This window comes from Chenopodium album, chromosome 12 (genome assembly GCF_948465745.1).
Source record: "Chenopodium album chromosome 12, dcCheAlbu1.1, whole genome shotgun sequence".
Taxonomy (NCBI): domain Eukaryota; kingdom Viridiplantae; phylum Streptophyta; class Magnoliopsida; order Caryophyllales; family Amaranthaceae; genus Chenopodium; species Chenopodium album.
The window spans coordinates 38442015-38452319 of NC_137845.1; the positions used below are offsets into that span (position 1 = coordinate 38442015).

Genomic DNA, 10305 nt, shown 5'->3' on the forward strand with positions numbered 1-10305 from the left:
AACATTTAATAGTGAATATTACCTTAACATCTTCCAACAAAGTGTCTTTTATTCCTTGTGGAACTTGATTCCAATCTTTATACAATATAGACACTTTTGCACGGCTTATTTCACCAAGATGAGTTTTGTATGTGATGAGTGACATTTATGTCACTCCTAGGATAATGTTTATGCCTTGTTTTAGCTTGTCTTAGGGTGTTTTGTAGTTGTTTTGTTCAAATAATGCGTGCATACATGTCTCGATGTATTTTTAATGAAATCGCGTATATTGTTGAATGCTTGCCTTCATTGCGTGTTTGCACCGTTCCCTATACCTTATTGCTTCCCTTAGTTTTTGTGCTTAGGTATTTGAAGTCTTGGATTGCAAAGAAGAAGCCAAGGAAGCATGAGAGAAGAATCGAAGAAAACAAGGTGCAAGGGCGCAAATAATGTGCGGGCGCGCATCCCTGTGAGAACCCGCGCAAAATTGGCGAAATTGCAGAATCGAGGCAGAAAGTTTTGCGCGGCCTGTGCGCGACATGTGCGCGGGCGCACACCCACACCGCGCGGGCGCGCACACCCAAGCACAAGCCGCGCAACCCACAAATGCGCGGGCGCGCAGCTACTTTGCGCGGGCGCGCAGGCTGCTGCGAGGGAGCGCAGGCCGCTGCGAGGGCGCACAGACCGCTGCGAGGGCGCACGCGCGGGCGCACAGCTACCATGCGCGGGCGCACAGCAGGTCCTGTTCAGCGTTTTTGCGCGATTCTTTATATATTGCGAGGCTTGTTTTGTAGAAAGGAGAACTTCATTCTTTTAGATCTTTTTCCCTAGTTTTAGGAGAGCTTCTCTCTCTAGGTTTAGCTTAGGATTAGAGTAGTTTAGAGAGAGAAAGTGAGGGTTTCACCATTGTTGAGCTTGGATTTTGAAGAAGAAGATTGATCATCTTGTTTGTAGACTTTCATCTTCAATCAATGAGAATCTCTAACTCTCTCTCCTCTATTTTTATTGTTTTATTTTGATTATTGTTTTTGTTGTTGGTATTGCTTGTTAATCATGTTGATTCTTGATTATTTGTTGATTAATCTTGTTGTTATCATGATTAGTGAGTAATTTCCCCATTAAGGGGATGGTTGTGGTGTAGTTGGATCTTGAGAATGTTCAAGGGTTTGGAATTGATTTATTGTGATTAAAGTCTTTATATGCTTGATGTTCTTCAATCTACTTGCAAAATGCATGTTGTTAGTTGATTGGGAGTGAATCTTTGCTAACATGAAACGGAAGTTGACTTAGCTAAGTTCATTTATATCGATTGTTATTTGATAGTACCTCCTAGTATATGGTTCTAATGTGGAAACATAGAGGCTATGTTAGGAGAAGCTGATTAGCCCCGGAAGGCGGTTAGATTGGACCTTACTTCGATATTCGAGCATGTTTAGTTCATAATTAATTCAACTCCTATGCCTTTGTTTATGTTCAAGTGAATGCTACTCCTAGACCATTTCCCTTAATGTTTTATTTCTTGTTTTAGCACATTTAGACTTTAGTTATTTTTCTCCTATTCCGGACTAGCTTAATTGTCGATAACATTTGGTGGTGTTTATCCGTTCTCTGTGGTTCGACCCCTATGCTTGCCTTATACTCGTATTAGGTTTGTTTAGGTTGTATAAATTGTATTTGATCTAGGTGTAGTCGTTTGACGACGCGATTATTACCTTGTCAAATTGGTGCCGTTGCCGGGGAACGGCTTCCATTACCGTTGTGTTATCTTATTGAGACTAGTCCATTGTATATATTTTTCCTTTGATTTATTTTTGTTCTCTTTGTTTTGTTTTTGTTGATGAAAAATGGCACGTTTTTCTTTTCCTCAATATGATGGTGAGCCTTTTTATGTCTATTTCCATAGACTTGTAGAGTTTTTGAACTATAATGGTTGTAATCCTTGTGAAGCTTGTGAGATTTGTTATTGTGGCATGAATGAACAAACGAGATATGAAGTTGAAAGTAGGTTTAATGGTGAATTTCAAGCATTAACGGTTCATAATGCTTGGAGCTTTTTTGTACGGTTCGCTAAGGATGTACGCAATAGGGCATGTAATGTTGCTAATTTTGATTCTCAATGTGATAATAGTTTTATTGGTGGCATGAATCCCCATGATTTGTCTTGTGATCCTATATGTGAACCTAATACAAGTGATTTCAACTCTTTTTCTCCTATTGTTGATGATGAATCTCATTTGCATGATTATGCCCCCTTTCCCCAATATGATGATGCTCATGTATATAATGTGAATGATCCTCCCTCCTCATCTTCTTGTTCTTACATGGCTCCGAATGATTTCCCTTATGCTCCTAATGAATCCTTTTATGAGGGTAATTCTATGGAAAATTTGAAGGAAGAGAAGATAATGAAGATAATGGAGATGATGGAGAGGTATAACGAGATGAGGGAAGTTGAGAATAGGGAGAGGGAAGTTGAGAATAGGGAGGTGGAAGCTAGAATGAAGATGCTTGAGAGCCAAATTCTCCAATTAGCCAACTCTCAAGAAAATGCCCTTCCTTCTTCTTCTCTTCCCCATATGAGTGAGGATCCCATTAGAGAGCATTCAAGTGATGGTGAAGGAGTAGAGAATAAAGAGAGTGTTGATTTTGAAAATCCTAATTCTCTTTCCCATCTTGATAAGTCTCAAGTGTATGTTTGTGACCCTTCAATCTACGAGTATATAGACTCTTTTGAGGTAATGTCCCACATATTTTTCGAGAGTCATATGAGGACTTATAGATTATTGGATGATTTCATCGAGAACGCTTCTTGGGACTTAGATGAGTTTGAGATGAATCTACCTCCATTCATGCATGATTTTGGGACCTTGGGTTTTGAGATAGTTGAAGGAAAAGTTGTCTATTGTGGTGAAAAGGAGGATAAGGTTGATTCCCTTGGAGTTTTTGAGCTTGAGGGAGGTGTAGATCGTGAGTGCCCTTCGTTTGAGGACTCTATGATTGATTTTCATGCCCTCATTGGCGATGTGAGGCCTTGTGGTGAGGGAGTAGCTACCCCTTTTCCCGTTTCTCATACCCCTTTTTCTCTAAGGTTTGACCACATCCTTTCTTACCCTATTTCTCTCCCTTCCTATCTTAAAGAGCCTATTGGGAAGCCGCCCTCTATGGATGATTTTCATGTCCCTCCTTCCATCATTGTTGAGGATAAGAGGAATTTTGCCAAAAAAAAAAAATTTTGTGATGAGGATTTGCCTTTTTCCTTTTCTTTCCATTCTTCTTTTCCTTCTTCTACTTCTTACTTTCTTGAGTTTCCTTTCGATCCTTCTTCTTCTTTCTTTTGGCATCTCCCTCTTCACTTACGTGCAATAATTTTGTTGCACGTCCTTATTCCGTCATTTGCCTATTTACACCCCCATGAAATGTGTAGTAGTGCATTTGACAAGCTCTTGCGTGCGTTGAATTATTATTTCCTAGAGCGGTCTCGCTTAGACGTTAAACAAGCCTTTTCGGGAAGTAACCCGTGTTTTATTGCTTTCATTTTCTTTTGTTTTTAGATTAGATTTTCTCTCATGGACGTGTTTGTGTTCCTTGCTAGGTACACAACTTGATATACTCTTGCGCATTGGTGATGATCAAGAATCAAGGAAATGTGCCTCAACTTACCTATCATGTGGAATTCAAGCCTTATTTGTAGAGATTGTGGCTCATATGAGGTTATTTCGGGTTTTTTGTGTGATTTTGCATTTATCCCATATCCGGTAATATCCTTCTTTTCCCTCTCTCTCTTACTTATTGTGACTTGAAGATCATGTGTTGGTAATGTTGGATTAATTTTTCCTTGTTTTCCCCTCCTTGGTTTCATCGTTTATGATTTGAGAGCTTGGTTTCATTCAAGCTTGGGGGAGGGTATTCTATCATGTTTGGTGGGATGTTGATTCATACATGTCATGCACTTGAGTATATGCATTTCCATGTTTTTCATGCTTTTGGAAAATCCAAAAAGATTTTTGTTTACTTCAAGGCAAGTTTAGCAAAATGTGTTTTGTTTGTACTTATTTTGGACATTATATCTTTTGGATTTGTTTACTCTTGAATGCCTTTATTCCTAAGTGGTTAATGTGTGCACGGTTTGAGAGTGTCATTGGTTGACTCTAGGATATTACATGCTAAGGTAGCCGGGTTAAGAACTTTTAGGGCGCCATGAAGCCCTAGTTCGCGGGTATGTGGTAAGATGGTGTTGCTCTCTATAGTGGATTTGGCACCCTTGGTTGGTATTAGCTTAGTTATAATCCCGTGTGAGGTAACATTGTTCTAGCCTTCATCACTTTGTTGTGTGGCGCATTTGGATCCTTAGCTATGCATGTCTTGATCCTTGTTTTGACTTATAGTTCCCAAGATCGTGACCGAAGCACTCTAGGGGAGGAAAAGGGCATTTCTTTCTCATTTTTCTTTATCTTCTTTTTATTTTGTTACAAATTTGATTTTCTATTTTGCATAAACCTACTTGCTAACCAATTTGAGCCTTATGTTTCCCGCTCTTGTTTAAACCACATTACAAACCTAATGGCCTATGTTTACCAACCTTTTAGTTAGTGAAGCATTGGCATGTGAGGTTTGAGTTTTGAGTTGTTGATCATAGACAAGATGCATTTTGAGATTTGGTTAGAGTTGAGCTTGTAAAGTAATATGCAAATTTATGGAAATCAAATGAAGTTTCAAGAAAAAGCCGTCCAAAGTTAAAAAGGCAAGGACATTGAATAAAGTTAAAAAAAAAAAAAAAAAAAGTGAAAAAAAAAAAAACAAAAACAACAAAAATATTTTAGTTGGTTTCATTTTCTTCCTTAGTTTAAGCATTGAGGACAATGCTTTGTTCAAGCTTGGGGGGAATTTTGTGTGTTTGTGTTGAATAAGCTTTGGGGAATGGCATTAGTGGTATTTTTGCTTGATATTTAGTGAATTCTTGAGTTATTTTTGAGTGTCGGCCGCACTTTTTGCTTCACTTAGGAAATTTCACCAAATTTTAAATTTTTACCTCGCCTTAACCCTTAGCCTTACGTTACAACCAATGAAAAGACCCTTAGACTCTAGTGGGTTAGGTCAAAAGAACGGTGGAGGGAGATAGACCTCAAACCTATGGAAAGAGTATGTATAGTTGAGACGTCGGGATTACCTTCTCAAAGTTTTTCATTTCTTTATCTTTTTCCGGTTCCTTCGTGGAATCTTGAGAAGCTAGCTTAAGGGTTGATTTGAAGCTAGTAGAGAGAACGTGGCCCGATTGGTTGGGGCTAGGGTGGATTGAGTCCTAAGTAGTTCTCTATGCTTAGCATATGTTATGTTTCAATCAACCATTGACATCTTGGAACGTGCATACATTTGTCCATTTAGAAAGGTTTGCATTCATTAGTACTTGTCCTTATCTCTTGTCCGTATATGAGCTTGTGTTTTGCTTTTTCTTTTCGTGTTTCTTTTTCTTTACCTTTGGTTTTTGTTGCCTTGCCTTGGTTTTTGTCAAGAGTTGTGGGTTAAGCTCTTGGGAAACCCTCACGAGACCTCACTCGTCCTCATAGGCGACTTTGGGGTTTTAAGGGCTTGTTGTAGCTAAAAACAACCGTGATTCCTACGACAGTGAGTTAGTGTACATTCTTTCTCCTTGTTTCTACTTTGTTTCTTTTGCTTTCCATAATTTCCTCTTGTTCTCTTTTGCCTTAGCTTTGCTCGAGGACGAGCAAAGGTTTAGCTTGGGGAAATTTGATGAGTGACATTTATGTCACTCCTAGGATAATGTTTATGCCTTGTTTTAGCTTGTCTTAGGGTGTTTTGTAGTTGTTTTGTTCAAATAATGCGTGCATACATGTCTCGATGTATTTTTAATGAAATCGCGTATATTGTTGAATGCTTGCCTTCATTGCGTGTTTGCACCGTTCCCTATACCTTATTGCTTCCCTTAGTGTTTGTGCTTAGGTATTTGAAGTCTTGGATTGCAAAGAAGAAGCCAAGGAAGCATGAGAGAAGAATCGAAGAAAGCAAGGTGCAAGGGCGCAAATAATGTGCGGGCGCGCATCCCTGTGAGAACCCGCGCAAAATTGGCGAAATTGCAGAATCGAGGCAGAAAGTTTTGTGCGGCCTATGCGCGACATGTGCGCGGGCGCACACCCACACCGCGCGGGCGCGCACACCCAAGCACAAGCCGCGCAACCCACAAATGCGCGGGCGCGCAGCTACTTTGCGCGGGCGCGCAGGCTGCTGCGAGGGAGCGCAGGCCGCTGCGAGGGCGCACAGACCGCTGCGAGGGCGCACGCGCGGGCGCACAGCTACCATGCGCGGGCGCACAGCGGGTCCTGTTCAGCGTTTTTGCGCGATTCTTTATATATTGCGAGGCTTGTTTTGTAGAAAGGAGAACTTCATTCTTTTAGATCTTTTTCCCTAGTTTTAGGAGAGCTTCTCTCTCTAGGTTTAGCTTAGGATTAGAGTAGTTTAGAGAGAGAAAGTGAGGGTTTCACCATTGTTGAGCTTGGATTTTGAAGAAGAAGATTGATCATCTTGTTTGTAGACTTTCATCTTCAATCAATGAGAATCTCTAACTCTCTCTCCTCTATTTTTATTGTTTTATTTTGATTATTGTTTTTGTTGTTGGTATTGCTTGTTAATCATGTTGATTCTTGATTATTTGTTGATTAATCTTGTTGTTATCATGATTAGTGAGTAATTTCCCCATTAAGGGGATGGTTGTGGTGTAGTTGGATCTTGAGAATGTTCAAGGGTTTGGAATTGATTTATTGTGATTAAAGTCTTTATATGCTTGATGTTCTTCAATCTACTTGCAAAATGCATGTTGTTAGTTGATTGGGAGTGAATCTTTGCTAACATGAAACGGAAGTTGACTTAGCTAAGTTCATTTATATCGATTGTTATTTGATAGTACCTCCTAGTATATGGTTCTAATGTGGAAACATAGAGGCTATGTTAGGAGAAGCTGATTAGCCCCGGAAGGCGGTTAGATTGGACCTTACTTCGATATTCGAGCATGTTTAGTTCATAATTAATTCAACTCCTATGCCTTTGTTTATGTTCAAGTGAATGCTACTCCTAGACCATTTCCCTTAATGTTTTATTTCTTGTTTTAGCACATTTAGACTTTAGTTATTTTTCTCCTATTCCGGACTAGCTTAATTGTCGATAACATTTGGTGGTGTTTATCCGTTCTCTGTGGTTCGACCCCTATGCTTGCCTTATACTCGTATTAGGTTTGTTTAGGTTGTATAAATTGTATTTGATCTAGGTGTAGTCGTTTGACGACGCGATTATTACCTTGTCAGTATGCTTTTGCCCACTTTCCAATGGGTCGACACAATTCATCCCATTCAAGCACTCTAGGAACCCCAGGCATGGATTTCAGGCCCTTTAAAGGATCTCTTGGCTTCTTTTTCTTCTTTTGAGAGTTGGTTGTTTGTTGCTCTGATTGTGATTGATTGTGTGGCTCATCTTCCTCACCTTGCGAAGACATGGAACGATTATGCATATCCTCATCCTCCATTATTACTTACCTGAAAAAAAAAAGACATAAATAAATTAAGACATCAATTTGTATCATTTATAAATTATAAACGTGTACACATAACAATAATAAGCAATTTATGCAATTAGTAACACATATTGGAAAAAAAAAATCACAGAATTCATACCTACTTCATTCTTCTCTTTTGCGACATAAAATCCTTCATTATGATCTTTACTTTCAACGGTGTGTCAAAATCATCAACTATTGGAGGGATGCTCCAAACGGAAGGTGGTGACTCATTAAATTGCTCATCATATTCTTCCTCGTCCACCACATCTTCAATGCCAAGTATCCTTCTTTTACCTTCTAAAACAACTGACCATTTACAATCAGCTGGGTCAGCCATGTATAAAACTTGTTTTGCTTGTGAAGCTAATATAAATGGATCAGCTAGATGCCCTCGTCGACCAAGATTTACAAGGGTCAAGTTCCCTTGTTCATCTTTTTTTACACCACGGCTACTATCAGCCCACTTACATCGAAATAGAGGAATCTTGAAATCAAAATAATCCAGCTCTATTATTTCTTCAATGATTCCATAATAAAATTTCTTCTTATCCACAAGTGTTTTATCATGTGCACTAACATACTCAGATGACAAACCTATTACTTTAACACCACTATTTTGCATTGTTGACTTGTCATCTTGTTGGCTAGTGTAAAAAGAATACCCACTGATGTCGTATTCCTCATATGACATGACTTAACATTTAGCACCATATGCCAACCATCTCAATGTGTCAGATATATCGTTAGGTGTGGTGGATAGTTGGGACATCACTCGTTCCTTGAACCATGTAACGAATGAACAATTATGCTCCTTTATCAGCTGAAGATCACTTTTGGAAGGATATTTATTTTTAAGAAAAAGCATGTGCTCGTCCAAGTAAGGATGAACCTCGCTAAGATTTCGCAACACAAAAAGCTCGGCCTTATTTTTCATTTCAAAGCCCATGGATATCCTTTTCCTGCCAATAGTACCTTGACCTCCAAGCCTCCCATCGTGTCGAGACTTTGGCAACCCAATTTTCTGTGAACGTGCAAGATATTGAGCAACCCATGCTGCCACTTCCTCAGCAACTGTTCGTTGTACAATACTAGCTTCAGGTTTGGCCGGATTCATGACTTTTCCCTTTAAGTCACCCATTTCTCGTTCAAAAGGATACATGTATTCTATACACACTGGTCCACAAAGTTTAATTTCACATACAAGATGAATAACCAAATGAGGCATCACGTCAAAAAAAGATGGGGGAAAATACATTTCAAATCGACACATTGTCTCAAGTATATCTGCTTGCAAGTCATCTAAAATACTTGGATTTATGACCTTGCTACAGATAGTGTTAAAAAAGACACATAATCTTGTAATCGTATACCTCACTTGAGGTGGCAAAATTCCTCGAATGACAACTGGTAATAATTGTTGCATCAAGACATGACAATCATGAGATTTCATGCCACCCAATTTCAAGTCAGACATTGACATAAGTCTGCGAAAATTAGAAGAATATCCAGCCGGGACCTTTAAACCATGCAATGACTCACATAAGCTAGTTTTTTCCTTTTTAGACAAGGTAAAGCAACCTGGGGAAGATACCAGCGTTTTCTTCGAGATTCGGGTGCCAACTCTGAACGACCCATAGTAGCCATGTCTTTTCTTACTTTAACTCCATCCTTTGTCTTTCCTGGCATATTTAATAAAGTTCCCACAATGGCATCACAGACATTTTTCTCAATATGCATTACATCTAGACAATGTCTAACTTCCAAATGTCTCCAATATGGAAGAGACCATAGCTCAGACTTCTTCTTGTAACCCCTAGTTGATTTGCTTTTGTAAGGCTTACCAAACTCATTCTCAATGTCTTTGACCCGCTGATAAACCTCACTTGTACGTAAAGGGCCACGGGCTTCTCTCAACTCCACTTTTCCATTAAAAGCATCCTTATTGAATCGAAAAGGTTGGTCTTCAGGAAGAAGTCTACGATTATCCATGTATACATGCTTGCCACAATTGTCTAGGCGTAATGCCTCCAAATCATCTTCACAAATGGGGAAAGGAGTTGTTCCCTTCACAGTGTACCCCGACAAATTCCCATAAGCTGGGATGTCATTTATCGTACAAAAAATCATGGCACGTAAAGTGAAATTGGTTTTACTATATGCATCAAACATTTGGACACCTTCATTCCATAACAATTTCAAATCTTCAATGAAAGGCGCTAGATACACATCAATGTCATTTCCAGGTTGTTTAGGCCAAGATATTAGAAGGGACAACATAATGTATCTAGACTTCATGCATAACCAAGGAGGCAAATTGTAGATGGTTAGAAGAACCAGCCAAGTGCTTTATTAGGTACTTAGTGTCCCAAATGGGTTCATTCCATTTGTATTAAGACCAAGCCTAAGATTTCGGTCTTCTTGACCAAAGTCCTTGAAATTTCGATCAATGTTCCTCCATTACGGGGAATCAGCCGGATGCCTCATTAACCCATCTTTCTTCCTCCCATCAGCATGCCACCTCAATAATTTTGCAGTTTTTTCATCTGAGAAGAGTCGCCTAAATCTCGGTAAAATTGGAAGATACCATAATACCTTCGCCGGAGACCCTTTCTTACACAACTCACCAGTATCATTCATCTTGTAACGAGAAACTCCACACCTTGGACACTCATGCAAATCAGCATACTCATTTCTATACAACACACAGTCATTGGGACAAGCATGTATCTTCACATATTCCATACCCAAAGGGCACATAAGTT

The 10305-nt window shown here is 39.3% G+C and overlaps 1 protein-coding gene across 1 annotated transcript; it reads right to left on the reverse strand.

The window, feature by feature from the left end:
* Positions 1-8237: 8237 nt before the first annotated feature.
* LOC145571147 (uncharacterized) lies at positions 8238-9838 on the reverse strand. Its single transcript, XM_081630227.1, has 3 exons — positions 9122-9838; positions 8914-9059; positions 8238-8868 (listed from the first exon to the last, which is right to left on the reverse strand). Exons 1-3 carry the CDS (start codon positions 9836-9838, stop codon positions 8238-8240), a joined length of 1494 nt encoding a protein of 497 aa, XP_081486353.1.
* Positions 9839-10305: the final 467 nt, after the last annotated feature.